The following is a 15,569-nucleotide window of genomic DNA, read 5'->3' as shown; positions in this document are numbered from 1 at the left end:
AGAATATGTAACGTATTAATATTTATTATGAACAATATAAATTACAAACAGAACGAATAGTCGTCTAGCGACTCAATACGATTCCAATCAATGTCGATAGTTAATGTAAAATAAATAATTGAGGATATTAGGAAATGTATACCGTACATAGTTCATTATAATCTACTTACTCTACAGAACTTTTATAATCTGTTCATGCCTCCTGTTATCAACACGTGCAGTTCTGACATTTGTATCTGGCGGTCTGTCGGGAGCGGATAGATCTAAGGTACGTGGCGACATCTGTTCAGAATTGAATGAACTATTTCGAAAGCATGATTCTCTCAATCGTTATATACATTATCCTTAATTTATAAAATTGTAATGTTACATTACATAATTGCCGTAGTGTTTTAGATGTGTTCAACACAATAACATAAATGATAACGATCTTTTACATAAATAATTATGTATATATGTATTGATAAATAAATTATATGGCAGATGATTTAACGATTAAATTTACGCGAGTCGTATACTTTATAAAGTAACACAGAGTATAATTGTCGATGTTACATGAATAACACGTTTTCGATGTCGTTTCATGACATTTCCCTGTCAAAATCTTGATCGTGACTCGTTATATGTTCCGTAATAATCTTTACTCTTTGTCCCGTAGTCGTCGTTAATGTTTTCCGAACCACTGTACATTGAGAAACCACGACGAGAGAGCAGTTCGCCAGGCACGATCGTTGGATTCGTGTAACAAAATTCTGCCATCATACTCGTTTGTCTATTTAATTGATTGGACCTAAAAGAAATCCATCGACGTATTAAAGCAATCTTTCGTTAAATACAAATAAGTGATAGTAAAAGGCAATTTTGTATTTAACAAACAGCTCAAGATCGTTTCCACAAGATTTTATTTTGACCCTTTGCAGTTCTAATGGAAGATCTACAAAGATTTTCTTTAACAACGATAGACTTATTAAACTATAGCAAATATTGTTTCTTTCGTGAAATCGAACGTATCGGTAACTAACGGATCGTGCTGCAAAGAGTTAAATAAAAGATTCTTTAAGTCGGAAAATAATTATAAAAAAAAGATCTGGTCGCGTGCAAGCCTCTCTTAACTCCTGTACCAATCTCGCATTCTTCTAACAAGATAAGCTAAACAATCGCGTCGCGGTAAAGATACGATATCAACGACGAGCAGAGTGAGTCACGAATTATTAACTGCTTTCTACACCGTCTATATTCGAGAAGCCAGTGAATCTGAAAATCATGTGTGTGTGTGTTTGTGTGAATCTTACGTGACATATCCCGATTTTTGGTCTACATCGTCGAGAACGTGGCTCGTCCCAATTAAACGAAACGTCGGCTATGCAACTGATACCCACAATTGTAATAAGAATATGCATCAAATGTTATAAAAAACAAAAAGAAATACTTCGTAATAAAGTATTTTAAGAAGCAAAGCCTTCCGCGCGGTTTGTTTCGAAGCAAAGCTCAATAGGATCTTCACGAAATCAGTAAACATTAGGTTGAGGGGACGGAGGTGGAGTTTTGCGTGCATAAAATAAATTAAAAAATTCTAATTTTTTTTTTCTGAAAGATAGTACTCACCCGTCGACTGCTAATCGATTCAGTTTGACAAAGAGTATGCAAACCAAAATGAACAGAAGTAATAGAAAACCAGCGATGACTCCACCTGCTATAGCGAAATACAGCACTAGCTCATCGTTTTCCTGGAAGATTGAACGAATAGCATTAAATGATGACAAACACGATAAGTAATTTTATCGTTTCTGCATCGTTGTCATTTATTTTCACGGTAATATAAAGTAATTGCAATACCGTAACTATCGGTTAACGTAAACTGTGATACCTAAGATTCCTTGTATCTCGTAATGCTTTAAAAACCAAACCAAAAATTAGATTAAACGGCTTAATCAACAGAAAATTCTTTATCTTTCGCATGACTCATCCAGGCTCATCTAAAGTAACTGTTTCAGTTTATCCTTCATCGCTAAACGAAACAATCGATCGGAACCTATTGTATAGATTTCCACAGAACGATAACCGCGTTTCAAAGGATTCTCAATGTGGCAATAGACATTGGCGTCTTGAAAGAATAGACGTCGATATAATGTCCGCGACGCGAAATGAGAATGCAAGAATGTGAAAGAATCTTCGTCACGTACGACTGCTTTACGCTTCCTCGAACCAGTATTTCGCAACTCGCGTTTAACGCGGATGTCAACAGACCGAAAAGGGGCAAACAAACAAGCCGGTCGGAGGAAGAAGGATTTTCACGAGGCCGTTCATCTTGGCCCTGTAAATAAATTCGAACGGGGAACTCACGACCGGTATATACTTAATCGGTGTGTAGCCGGTCAATCACACCTTTTCCTACGCAAATTGCATAGAATTGTTTACGCGCCTCGCAGATCGCTTTCATCGCATAGTTCTGTGATTCTTCTTGCGCCAGGCCAACCTTGAAGGCACATAGTTGCATCTCTAATAGGCGACCGCTCGAGTGGTCGTAATTAGTGTTACAAAACAAGCTTTATTACGGGTCTATGATTAGCCTCGATCCTTGTGAAAGCACTCGCACAAACACGTTGCGTCGTGCTACGATCAACATCTAATTCTGATTAGTCACTCGCAAACTGGAAATCACGCAAAACGGAGTTATATAGAATAATAACATTATTCACGAGAATGTCTGGGGGTGATTCGATGAAATGGATATGTCCGTGCTGAGTGGAACCAGTAGTAAATGGTTAATTCATCTATTTGTCGGACTTAAGATTCAAATCCTGAATCTATGTACATACGTTGCCCCAGGGTCTTCACACTGTTCTAATATATATTAAGAATAATTGTAATGAATATATAATTTACAAAAACTCATTCTTAATTAGAGTAACAAGAAAAGGAATTGCGACCAATATATTCTTGGAGAATGATGCAATTCCTAATTTGTATAGACTGTGAATGTTTGAAATCTGCGTTGAATTTGCGGTAGTAATAATGAAAACATTGTGTGTAGCATAGAATAACAATTTTGACAAGATGCACTTGTTTTTCAATATTGAACAACGCTGAAATATAGGTAACAAGTTATGTAAGTGAAATGTAATGATTAAGCATGTCATAAGTGTCACGAACATAGCCAGTTTTCTTTAATAAGTCCTGGGTAAGTTTATGTTTGTATACCATTTTTTGTTTATTTCTGCTCATAGAGGATAGACGAATATAATTCCATCGAACCCGCAGTCGGGGAACCACGACAATTTCGACCACGAATGTGTTTAGATACAATGATAGAAAAAATGGTAGAACTCTTCGTGTACTCACCATTGTGAATATATGTATAGAGTAAGAGCGACACGGGACCCCTCCGGAGACAATACTGAACTGGTGTACACAATCAAGATATCGGTATCAACGCGTTATCGTTACGGATTTGATATCTGCGAAAATCTAGTGACATTGTAGACCACGTATTCAGCGAAATCGACATACTTCCATGTAGAATTCTTCCTTAAATCCGATACAAAAAATTGTATAGCATGACAAGTCTTTAGTGTATCACCATAAACCACTGACGATGTAACACGGGGTAGGGTCACTAGTGATTCTTCAGTGGAACATAAATGTGTATATTCCTTCGATGGTTAATCACCGAAACGGCGTGTTAAGCGGCGTTAAAGTAAGTTTCCTCGTGGATAAATTAAATACCATTGCAGCGAAAACACGAAAGACTTCCGAAGATAATAACACGCTTGGAACTTCCGGTCCCAAGGTCCTTACTTTCTGGAGCCAGACACTCGATCGTTTGCGTCGTTTTTCAGCGGAATAGGTGGCTAGGTAAATGAACACTATATGAGACCGAGACGAGAGTGAAGTAAAGTGTGTAACAGTGCCAGCAAAGCAATGCTGAATGCTGATAAACCCCTCCAGGCTGTGGTAGGTGTATACGTACACACGTGCGTGCGCGCGGCTGACTTCTTGCAAGGGTATACGCGACCTCCGCGCGTTCACCGATCAGGTGCCACACGCGACACGATTTACGTGGGTATCGTTTAATTCTTGTATCAAAACCAAACGACGACCCGTCACGTAGACGAAGACACGATACACTGGTAGGTTCTGAACGACACTCTACTTAGAACACCTGTCTTTGAAAAGAGCTATGTAAACATCGCGCACGTAAGAAACTTGTTTCTTTTCGTTACACAAGTCTCCGTGTTCGAGGACGAACTTACTGTAAGTCGACAGTGTTGATTAAGACCTACGTTCTTGATTGCTTTAGTTATCAAAAATTTGTAACGGATGCACAAGGGAATGGAGACCTAGAAACTATGATTTTTAAAATATATGTATGGATGGAAAAACATTCTGCACTTTTCGGTCGTTCAGTTGAGAAAATGTGCGAATGAAATTGAAAGTAGAAGTATGAATAACTGTAGTAGTATTATTACATTGTCAGACTTTATTATATTCCAATGATTTATAAAAATAAATAATAAGTGACTATTTTGTATAACAAATCTTTCTTAAATCTTGTAAATAAAATCAATAATATTAACAATATTCATGTAATATTTTTCTAAAAAGTATAAATATACAAAAAATATATTTTATATTCTCGTCCATTCTAGTAGCAAAATGGATGCAAGTATACTTAAAGTATTTGTATATATGTATATATATATATACAAGGATATTAGATATATATTTCTTTACAGTATTTACACAATACCAACGAACGTAACATTTTCATATGTTTTGGATTCATACTCAAGCGGTATCATCAGCCATTGCAAAATGTGTGGAAGCATCATACTCATACTTAAATACAGATAATAAGGAATAGGTTGTGTTGAACCTATAGGACAGAACCATAAACCTCTCCGTGTGCCATCACGTATGTGATGGCTTAAAAAACTTGCCAGAACTATCCAAGAGTAATAACTGAGTTTTGGATAATTAAATACATTTGAGTAAAAATTCATTAAAAACCAGAGCACTATAGGAACCGTAGTACAGTGCAAAAATGGTCTTTTTTCCAAGTGTGTAGCATCCTATAAAAGAGTACAGAATTAAAAATAAAACAAATACTTACACAAGAAAGATTTTATAGTAAAGTATAGTAATCTAATGATATTATTTGCACAAAACACATATATTTTCAATTACTAGATACTTATCAAAATGATTTTCGAAATTTATCAAGGAACAATTTTTTTATCATTATTACTAATAACATTAATGCGTTGTCAGAACAAAGACGATGACATCACTTACATTTATCTTCCAGCTCCACGCTGCTATGAAATGATCTACGTCAATAAAAGACGACAAAAGAAAGCAACAAACAATACTCGGAAAGTATTGTGTGAGAGACTTTTTTGACAAGTTTAAAATAACTGCCCAAGTAAGGCCACCGACGATTGCATGAGTAATATTATCAAATATCGCGCGTGACACAGTACTCTTTCCATTCTTTAAACCTTGATCGCCAATAATTGAACAAATACTAATAGCAACAGTCAAAACCAATCTCATAAAAACTTCTTTTTTTCCAAAAATCATTACAACAGCCTTATAAAAAGTATTTAAAAACCTCTTTTTATTAATTCTTCTTCAGTTAATGGATACAGAACGAAGTATATGTACTCTATATATAAACTGATATAAACAAAGATCTGCCATTTTGGATTATCATACCATGATATACCGTGTTCAGGATCATAATATCTTATGTTAGAGTCTATTTCAGCTAAATTCCTAACCGACAGACACGATAAATATCGTATTAATCGTTTATACGAAATATTTGTGTAATTTTAATTAATCAATAGAACTTTGGTAAAACATAATATATTTTGGAATCATTCCAAGTTTGTTGCAGTACGTAAAAATTCAAAATGGTGACGGCCTTCAGTGAAGGCGGGAGACTATTTTGACTGTGCTGTTGTCAGTCGAAGTAAACTATCGTGACATTCGGAGTTTACTATAGAGTGATACAGAGGTTTCGTGAGGTTCGTGAAGAATTCCCGGTAATAACAGATCGAAGTAAAGGAAACGTTTCCTTTTGTTGCTACACGCTACATTTAAATCACATAATGGTAAGTAATTTTATCTCCCGATGAAAGCATTGAACATACGTTTTGTTTTGAAAATCGCATATGTGATATGGCTTTTGTTCCGATCGAGCTTCATTACTTATTTATGCGATCGTGTGATTCGACAAACACGTGCTACTAAACTTGCATTGCACTATTTGTTATTGTACGAATTTATAAATATTGTGATAAAATAGTTACAGAATTATAACCCGGCAAAAGATGTCGAATATGAAGGTAATATTTTTTTAACATGAAAAATTTTACGTTAATGAATGAAACAAATGAATGAATTTTAAAGATTTGTTCAGAATATCGTTAAAATGATTTTTTCAGTAATATTATCCTAATTTGTCTATTGCATGTCACATGTTTATTGAAATTTATGAAGATATAATTTATACATATAAATATATCTAAGTTCTACATTATTAAACATTTCAGTATTTTCCCATGTTTGTAATTTATATATGACTTTTTGTTTTAGCCTCCTGATTCTAAGAGAGAAGAGTTTCGAAAGTACCTCGAAAGAGCAGGTGTTATGGATGCACTTACAAAGGTACTTGTATCTTTGTATGAACAAACAGAGAAACCTGATGATGCTTTAGAGTATCCTTTTGTTGAAATTTAAGTATTAAACAAATGTAGTAGCAGAAATATTATTGGTTAAGCATGTTTTGGGTATGCCAAGTATTTTTCTTAATTGTGTAATAGTTATATTCGTCAAAATCTTGGAGGTATCACAGAAGTTGATATTGAAATGGACTTACTAAGGAAAGAACTGGACGAAACTAAAGCTAAGGTTACTGAGCTAAAGGCAAAACTAGTGAAGTATGAAGCAGATGACGATGCAGAATAATTAATCATAAAATTTTAAATTATAACACGAAAGTGGACCCTGTTGGAGACTGACTTTCGCTGGAAGTTAGACAATGTGCCTTACAATAGAAATACCAACCAACTTGAGGACACTTTAGGTCATAAGATAAATTAATTTCCATTTTGCAAATTCCATTAATCATAAGTCTATTTTTTTAATCATATTCACAAAAGTATAGCTGATACTTTTCATATTTGTTCTTTAACAAAATTAAATGTATCTACAAACGTACAACAGTTTGTAATCAAAATATAAAAAGTAGGATATGATGAAGTAGATATAATGGTTAAACTAATTTAACTTAGTTTTGTTTCATGTGATATTTCTATGATTAGTGTTATTACTTTTTTATTTTATACAAGTTGTGTATATTTTCTTATTCACAGAAGTATCAAACCTTAAGTTTGATATATAGATATAGTGAAGAGATCTCATTGCAAGTATGTGAAACAACATGTTAAGTTAGAATTCAGATGTATTTGTGGCAATATACATAAATATTGGTATATCTAACTTATAACCTAAAGATATTTGAATCCTTTATTCCATTGACATTTCCAGATAGCATTTTTTATTCACAGGTGTATTTCTTGACAATGTAAGTAACCTAAAGTAAAAAAAAAATATGACATTGCAAAAACATTACACACTAGAAACCAAGTATTATATTTTCAGGATTTTAGAATAATTACCTTTTGGGTCTTAGGCAATTGTTGTGTGCAAATTAAATTTTTAAAAGGAAATAGATTTCATGTTGGTTTGCTTGTAGCTGCTTGCCTGCGTTTCACTTCCCAATTATAAATACGTGCCATATTTACTTCTGTTGTTGTGAACTGATCCCTGACGAAGTCTAGATCATGTTCCACATATCCTAAATTTCTTTTTGCAGCTTCAATATTTTTCGTTAACATTTCTTGTGCATCATCCAAAGTGTATTCTAGCATAACATTTGCTCCTAACCACAAACACACTTTGTCAGTAGGTGGAATAACAGCTTTTGCATAAACTTGTTCAGATAGAAGAAACTGAGTTTCTAAATCTTTGCTGTTGTCTTTCTCTAGCTGTAGTTTTTTAATCATTTCCAATGATCTCTCTAGGTCTGGAATCTGTGCCTTCAACCGTCTCCTCTTATTAACCAAGTTGTATTCCATGAATTTATATTTTCCATGGTTCTCATCCAACATCTGGAGTACTTTATCTGCTGATTTATTGTCGGGTTTTGCCATAAATGCGTCGACATCGTCCTACGGTTAAAAAATTACGTATAGAATAACATTCACTTTACAGAGAATTTAAATATCATGGTGTCTATTTCTTTTGTTACCATATAAGGTGTGCATTGAGAAAAAAGTATATTCAACGTATTTTGAGATTTTAAATCCGAAATCTAAACTATCTTTTTCACAAAACATAACAATGGGTCGAAACATTACCAATAATTCTTTTTACTACATTTTTTTGATAGAATTTTTACTGGAAGCCATGAGGATTACTAAATCGTAAAAACATTCATTGTCACAACATGTAATTCAAATATACGAGTTTCTCGAATAACAATAATCCTATAATAAAATGTAATAAGAATTTTTCATCGTGATATTGTACTTACTACAAAATCGGCCTCCGGTATCCCGGCGTACGACTTTTTCTCTTTATCCAGCCCAACGTCGGCTTTATTGTCACCGTCTTCCATCTTGAATTATACTCATACAAGTTCTCATGATACGTGATCAGTTTCTATGATCGTTTTTATGGTTTTATGGAATTATCAATTTAGCAATAATTTGGTTTAACGTATATTTATATCGTTCGATGTGTATACATTGAAACTATAAGTTGGTTTAAAAACAAAAGTTAAATATAGTTTTTCGTTGCAATTTTTCGTTAAATACGTGTTGTAAGACCGGAGGTAGTACCCTCTGGCGGTGAATTCAAGTCATAAGTTTTTATCTATATATTATCAATTCTATGATTGTTAACTAAACATTCAACACTATTCGATTCAAATAAAAAAGTAAATGTACAATAAAAATAATTAAAAAATTACGTTCATGAAAAATGAACGTCTATGAAAAATAATAGTGTATGAATTTCTTATTGCGATTGTAAAACTGGATTTTGTTGTTTTTTTTTAAATAAATGCACTGAAAACCGTACCAATAAATTACAGCATATTCCAACTTACATTGTTCAGTAATATGTACAGATTTATACATCTGTAAGTATAGAAATTTTAAATATACTTCTAAGTAATTAACGTATAATATATACGTGTAACTTTTAATGAAGTGTGAGACGAACAATATAATCGAGTCGGAATTAATTTCTGATGAAGATAACTATTATCGAGGAGTATTAAAAACTACATAGGATTGGTCGAGCTGAACTTTGTTCTTCGAATACTTGCACGTTTTATTAATTATGAATAATTATTTTTATCGTAAACGCATATATGTTTTCATAGCGTACAAGAATTGCATAAGTTGGCAACGTGAAACAAAATCATATAGATATCAAATCGCATATAATTATTTCAAAGGTCATTGTAACACAAAACACCTTCAATAATTCTCTTCTTGCGTCGATTAATTACAGAAGTTATGTTTGTACATACTGCATATAAATGTTTATGTATGTATAGACAACACAGGGTTGCGTATTGAAAACACTTAAAATACTTCCACGAACCACGAATAGCTTTTTCCTATTAAGATGAACATTCTCACGAAGAAAAACTTATTATAGAAAACATTGTTCCGCTGTTTTTGTTCATGTTCCAGCGAATATATTTTAAATTTTGGAATACTCTGTGTGTTAAACAATATTTTTCTGAAGGATATAAGAGACAACGGCAAATGTATATAGAAGTGCACCCAAGTATTAAATAAATATTACTAAATAATGCAATAAATGTTGTTTAATTCAGCACAACCGTAATACCTGCAAATCGACTACTTCAAAAAACCTGTTCAGATTGTTTTAGAAAATATAAGCTGTTGCGAAATGGGAGCCTGTTTCTACATTTCTCTGAAATGTAAAATTATCCTTCTTTTTCTAATCATTCATTCATCCATCCTTTCTAACGTACGGTTCAATCTAAATTACCCATCCACCCGCACCCCGCATAGCCGAGCACCGTACACAGACGGACAAACCGACATTACATTTACGATTGACGCGGGGCGCATTCCTCCTCTTTGATACACTTTATTGGCCTAATAGAGCCGAATTGTTGCCGTATCGTGTAAAGCAGGGTAAGCCCTTGTACTATCCGTCTAGACGTCGTATACAAAAGATCCTCTCCTTTTGTCAAACAATTACGTTGTATGCAAAACAAACGACGAATCACGAGCACGTGTTAATTGGACACTGTTCGTTGCACACTACGAAACATCGTTTTTCTAATTAGGCCACAAATCTGTCCGTATGTGTAACAATATAATACAATCGTAGTTTCAAAATCTTTGCCCCTTTTCATTCATTTCGTCTCGTTGATCAAATTTCTTATATTTGTAAAGTCTAAAATATATTACTGAAAATATATATTCTGAATGTTTTCGATTAAAGGGATGTGTAATAAATAGAAACAGTTATATTACATGCACTTTTCAGGCCCAATATTAACTTAACTCTAATCTTTTTTCTGCGCAGAAGGTAACATTTTTATTTTTATTTTTATTTCAAACAAATTGACCCGCAATGTCTTATATTTTCACGCACACTAATATCACGATAAATAAATATCTGTTTTCATGGAGTTTCTCAGACTTGAATCACCTGTTTCTGTTGATCTGTTTTCCTTTCTGATCGTCTGTGTTCGATAGATGAACCAGTAGACAGGTTAATAACTCCTTAATGTACTCGCTGATTTAATTGCAGCACGATAATCACCAGAGCCTGGTCTGCTCGTCACGTCGAGCTGAACTGGCTCTAATCGCGGCGCGAAATAGACCCCGGTCCGCGTACAGACGAAGAATAAACGTAAACTTTCTCGTTCAGCACGAGCGTAGAATTAGCCCGGCTAGGACAGATTAAGGATGTAACGTTTGTTGTAGGCGCATAGATCACGATGATGACCCGTAACGAGTACGTGTCGAGCGACAGGGTGATCATATGGGTACGGGGTACACCAAACAGGAGCGATCCGAGTGAGCGAGTGACTGAGTGAGTTGGAGGTCGGAGGAGTATATTGGCCATTTCCGCAGGAAGCCCTAGGTAACCTGTAACCACCATTGAGGTTGGAACTAACGTGCCACAGATCGCTGTCGTTTCATAACAAGCCGTTCTGAATTCGCCTACCCGTAATCGCGACACCGTTAATCGATTGATCTTCGTTTTTCTGCGCGGAGGCGTTACCATCCATCCTTGCGACTTGAGAATGCTAACTACGGTGCATGAAAACTCAAGTGAGTCTGATGAAATTTCTTCTGTTAAAGGAAGTCTACGGATGGCAACGAATGTTTTTCAAAAAGAAATTTAATCTAAAGTACAAAAATAAAAACTAAGACCTGTGTATTAGCTACTGGTGCCTGAACTGTGGTTATAAAAATTGACATTAAAAATTAAACAATTTCGAGTTACTCGTACCACTGCAACGTAACGGGATTCCATCAGGTTCAAGAATTTACGCACCTTTATATTCCCTTTAAAACGCAAGACTGGATTATCGCACTCGTTCGTGCCAGATACGTGACGTATCAACTTGAAGAATTCCAACGACTCCTCGAACTGGATAGACGAAGAAGGAGTAGCGTTTACGTCTGTGGTGTTTCGTGCGACTGGAGCGAGTTCAGGGTGGAGTGAAATTTTATTTTCAAATTGCACGATATGTTTACGTCGTTATCGGATGTTCATCGACGAGCCTCACTTCATACGCATGATGGATGGAACTAAAGGTGTGTATCGAAGAGAAGACCGGTGAACGGGAATGGTAAACCGACGTGTTCCCCTTCGATCCAATAGATATGCGTCCCGTCGAAGAATGGGATTTTTCGTTTGGGTCATCGGGAAGAATGAGACGAAGCGTGGCACCGCGACTTGACAATGGCACCACAAATAATAGCGACCGCCTCTTGTCCCACCGCAGATTCAATCTGTCGAAATGAGTCATCGTGTCTTGACTTCGTTGCGGTTTAAAAGAATCAACGAGTAGTACTATCGTACGAAACGAACGAACGTTCTTGTTCGTTGACGAATATATAGCGTGAAGTAATTAACGACAAGCAAAAAATTCAGGTATTTCTTTCCAAGATGAAGGAACCTGTTTCGAAGTTGACATTGGAACCATCCTCTCTTTTGGGCGCACTGTCAACAAGGCTACGCGCCTGGTTCCTTGGTTGTGTCAAATTGACGGGTGTGTACAGAAATTTTTAGAGACGATGCGTTCTTCCCCAGGAACGTCAATATAGGAGGTATTTGTTCGAAGCCTCAGCTTCGAATTTGCTTTGTACCACCCGACCGCGATGCGCGGCTCAAGCCTAACGCGAGAGAAGAGGGTAGTTGACTTAACGAAGTGATCTTCAGTCGAGGTGTAATTTAAATTCACTTCGCCGTTTGCACGTTTCACGCTTATTACTCCTTTTTGTACATATAGAAATTTGAGAAATTGTTTGGTATTAACCCTCATTTATTTGGTATTAATCTACCATCTATTTTCGATATTATTCTAATGAGACAAAAAATCTTGTTCTGAGGAGTGAAGGAAGAATTAAACTTGATTAAAACATTATTCGTATCTATGTAGTATAGTTCGCCATTAGAGACCAGAATGGCCATATATCGACCTTCAATTGCAAATGGTTAATTTTCTCAAAAGCTCGTCGTTGAATTGCATATTTTTCAAAAACGTATCTATCACTTACAAGTACAATTCGATATTGGAGATTAAAATGGCCGTATATCGACTTTCAACGGCGAAGGGCTAAACGTCTCCAAAGCTCATCGTTGAATTGCACATATTTCAAAAAAGTATCTATCACTTTCAAGTATAATTCGACATGGTTGACTAATATGGCCGTATATCGACTTTCAACGGCGAAGGGCTAAATTTCTCAAAAGCTCGTCGTTGAATTGCACTTTTTTCAAAAAGGTATCGACTACTTTCGAGTCTGTATTTGCTTTGTTGTACGATTTATACCGGTTCCAACGACACCGGTAGCATGGACGGTCGATTCGTACGGCACGTGCGAATGTATGAATGAAAGTTTACGAGGATAGTAAGAACAGGTCAATCTGCCAATTGACCATCGGTCAGGCGGACCTGGTTGGGCAGAGAAAGGTTCGGATCGTTCCTCCTCCCCTTCTGTCCTGTCTTGGGGCGTCTCGTAGCGCGAACGAGGCTCACGTGCACGCTTCCAGCCGGAGTACCTACCACCACCGTAGGGAATTGGTCAACCAGAGTGCAACAGATAAGGGTGCCCCGTGGTGGGGGATAGTTGACTCTCTAGTGGCTATTCGGAGTCAGTTGCTCTTATGCTCGCCAGACATTAACAACAACGTCACGCCGGACTTTTGCTGCGTCGAGCCCTCGTGACTCGAACGTGTCACAGGTGATTCGAGGGAATTTCGAATTTCTTTTCTTTCCTGTTTCATTAACTCACCCTGTTGCGGAGGAAGCACTCGGTGAACCGTTTGGTGACTAACAGAAATGAAATTTAAACAAAAAATAGTGTTAGACTGGGAATCTTTGCGACATAATCTATTGGAAACTCTCGTTCGTGGATTATTTTAGTGACAATCAGGTGAACAAGCGGCAAACGTGTTAGTGTACACCATTTTATCTCGGCACGATGAGTTTGAAGCTGTTACACGATCAGGACGCAAAATCGTCAAGATTCATCGGATGCTCGTAATTTTGGGGAACAACGCACATGGATGATAATTAGTACAAAATCGATTAGACTGGATGGAAGATATAAGAAACACCTCGGAGAAAGGTGTTTTATACATGTTCGTTTACAAAGATCCTTTCGAGGATTCTCGAAGTATCTTCTTGTGATGCTCGACGGAAGAAGTCAATCTAGTCGTCTGACCGTTTATGTGATCGTTTAGTGCGTGATTTTGCGAGTGACTGTGCGATCTAAGCAGCCGTTTGCTTCTTGCGACGGATAGCAACGAGAAAACGAGTGTCACGAATATCATTGAGCTCGAACGGATCGATGTGCGGGAATGTGGAAGAAAGAAGTTTCGTCTGTGCATTGTATTCTATCGTAAAGTCGCGGCGGTTGACAGGATCGAGAGAACAATGACGATCGACAGCTAGATACTGTTCGCAAGCGTTCCGTGGAGGGTGATCGAGGGCTGGTTCCAACGGGGGGGTTGTGGGGATATTATGTTAGCAACGGGATTATGTGTGTTTCTGAAGGTGTTGGCGTTGGCGGGAAGCGTCTCGGCGCTTCTGCCAGAAGACTTCGAAGAACGGGCTGCTCCTGCCAATCTGCAAGAGGAATGCGCCTCGAAATGCCCCGATCTCGACTTGAATCAGGTAACTTTTCTTTTTACAAAGGATGCAATCGAAAGTCTCAGTTAAATCGAACGTAAATAGAAAAGTTACGTTTAAATGGCACCAAAATGTAGATAATACCATTTTCTAGATTCCAAATGATCACCTTTCACTCTCTATCCATAGTTCCCTTTTTGTGATTGCTTTTAAAAACAGATAATTTCATGTTTCGAGCACATGAAATACATACTTTTAGCTCGAAAAAATAATACCTCGCAAACTGAAGTAAACAACAGTATATTGATTTCGGTTAACAGGGTGACAGGTTATATAGGGAAGTCAGATATTTCATAATAAGCCAGATAACACGAGATCTCGTCTTATGCTAAACAGATCCAGAAGTCTGAGGTATTTTTCCTGTTATCGGTATCGTTTTCGTGGTCTTTATCGTTCCTCGCGATTGCTCTCGCGGTATTATTATATATACTCGTGTTATGAAAGTGTCAATAGATAAAAGTCACCGAGAGATGATTGCGTAGCCAGCAAATTCAAAAACAAAAAAGAAAAAAAGAAACCGTCCCAACGACGACGCGAACGGGTCGCTAAATTGCCCGTGAAATGCGCGGTGCCATTTTTACCGTTCGCGTGTTGTCCCTCGTGCACGCCATCGGCGTAGCCGCGCTTTGTTTACAGCAATAAATAATCACGGATTACGCCGGGGATAATTTATTTATCGCCGCAATTCCCTTGCTCCCGGTCAAATGATTTTAGTAACGAAAACGATCGGCGAATATTGACGATGATCGCGCGTGCGCATTCGTTCGATAGCCTTTTTCGCAAAGGATATCTCCCCTCCCTGATTACTTTCGTTTGTTGTTTCAATTTATGGCCCGACTATCTTCCGTTTCCATTTGTCGGTCTGGTGTGACGACGTGTAATACCACATTTTTTTTTGTGATCGAATCGGACCACGATGCTTCTTTTTATCCGAGGGATGATGTAACGATTCGTGTACTACGCGTAAAGAAGCAAAAAATGTCACGGATTCGCTCGGTTCGCGGAGAGAGAAGCGTGTTCCACGGGGCGCACGAGAGGCGAGCGGTAACACAAAAATGGCTCTGGCACGAAGGAC

At 36.8% G+C, this 15,569-nt stretch overlaps 6 protein-coding genes across 6 annotated transcripts in view; 2 read left to right on the top strand and 4 right to left on the bottom strand.

Moving 5' to 3' along the window:
- Positions 1-32: 32 nt before the first annotated feature.
- LOC107186724 lies at positions 33-4,115 on the bottom strand. Its single transcript, XM_015574662.1, has 3 exons — positions 3,343-4,115; positions 1,606-1,727; positions 33-790 (listed from the first exon to the last, which is right to left on the bottom strand). Exons 1-3 carry the CDS (start codon positions 3,343-3,345, stop codon positions 598-600), a joined length of 318 nt encoding a protein of 105 aa, XP_015430148.1. The 5' UTR covers positions 3,346-4,115; the 3' UTR covers positions 33-597.
- Positions 4,116-4,739: 624 nt separating this feature from the next.
- On the bottom strand, positions 4,740-5,583 carry LOC107187188 (transmembrane protein C5orf28). Its single transcript, XM_015575209.1, has 2 exons — positions 5,296-5,583; positions 4,740-5,072 (listed from the first exon to the last, which is right to left on the bottom strand). Exons 1-2 carry the CDS (start codon positions 5,581-5,583, stop codon positions 4,740-4,742), a joined length of 621 nt encoding a protein of 206 aa, XP_015430695.1.
- A 755-nt stretch (positions 5,584-6,338) lies between these two features.
- On the top strand, positions 6,339-7,081 carry LOC107185917 (C-Myc-binding protein). The gene is made up of 3 exons (XM_015573694.1): positions 6,339-6,353; positions 6,604-6,725; positions 6,831-7,081. The coding sequence occupies exons 1-3, from the start codon at positions 6,339-6,341 to the stop codon at positions 6,973-6,975; spliced, it is 282 nt and encodes a 93-aa protein (XP_015429180.1). The 3' UTR covers positions 6,976-7,081.
- A 458-nt stretch (positions 7,082-7,539) lies between these two features.
- On the bottom strand, positions 7,540-8,689 carry LOC107186971 (prefoldin subunit 3). Its single transcript, XM_015574950.1, has 3 exons — positions 8,606-8,689; positions 7,689-8,240; positions 7,540-7,603 (listed from the first exon to the last, which is right to left on the bottom strand). Exons 1-2 carry the CDS (start codon positions 8,687-8,689, stop codon positions 7,746-7,748), a joined length of 579 nt encoding a protein of 192 aa, XP_015430436.1. The 3' UTR covers positions 7,540-7,603; positions 7,689-7,745.
- Positions 8,690-10,991: 2,302 nt separating this feature from the next.
- On the bottom strand, positions 10,992-13,944 carry LOC107185913. The gene is given in 5 exon segments (XM_015573692.1): positions 10,992-11,012; positions 11,014-11,216; positions 13,133-13,255; positions 13,363-13,438; positions 13,921-13,944. Coding segments are annotated over 5 exon segments (447 nt in total).
- A 382-nt stretch (positions 13,945-14,326) lies between these two features.
- Positions 14,327-15,569, top strand: part of LOC107186408 (proto-oncogene tyrosine-protein kinase ROS) — a 31,129-nt gene continuing 29,886 nt past the window's right edge. Inside the window, exon 1 of the mRNA XM_015574266.1 lies at positions 14,327-14,479. Coding sequence (XP_015429752.1) covers positions 14,327-14,479 — 153 coding nt within the window. The remainder of the gene's footprint in view (positions 14,480-15,569) is intronic.

Source organism: Dufourea novaeangliae, unplaced genomic scaffold (assembly GCF_001272555.1).
Source record: "Dufourea novaeangliae isolate 0120121106 unplaced genomic scaffold, ASM127255v1 scaffold14, whole genome shotgun sequence".
NCBI lineage: Eukaryota > Metazoa > Arthropoda > Insecta > Hymenoptera > Halictidae > Dufourea > Dufourea novaeangliae.
This window is presented reverse-complemented; position numbering and strand designations above follow the sequence as displayed.

Excerpts from the sequence above, each read along its gene's own strand:
- LOC107186971 (XM_015574950.1), bottom strand. The coding sequence starts at position 8,689 with ATGGAAGACGGTGACAATAAAGCCGACGTTGGGCTGGATAAAGAGAAA. Across the intron at positions 8,241-8,605 it reads TACCGGAGGCCGATTTTGTA|GACGATGTCGACGCATTTAT; the intron begins GTAAGTACAATA and ends TTTTAACCGTAG.
- LOC107187188 (XM_015575209.1), bottom strand. The coding sequence starts at position 5,583 with ATGATTTTTGGAAAAAAAGAAGTTTTTATGAGATTGGTTTTGACTGTT. Across the intron at positions 5,073-5,295 it reads CGTGGAGCTGGAAGATAAAT|GATGCTACACACTTGGAAAA; the intron begins GTAAGTGATGTC and ends ACTCTTTTATAG.
- LOC107185917 (XM_015573694.1), top strand. Across the intron at positions 6,726-6,830 it reads AAACCTGATGATGCTTTAGA|TTATATTCGTCAAAATCTTG; the intron begins GTATCCTTTTGT and ends ATTGTGTAATAG.
- LOC107186724 (XM_015574662.1), bottom strand. Across the intron at positions 791-1,605 it reads AATCGATTAGCAGTCGACGG|GTCCAATCAATTAAATAGAC; the intron begins GTGAGTACTATC and ends GATTTCTTTTAG.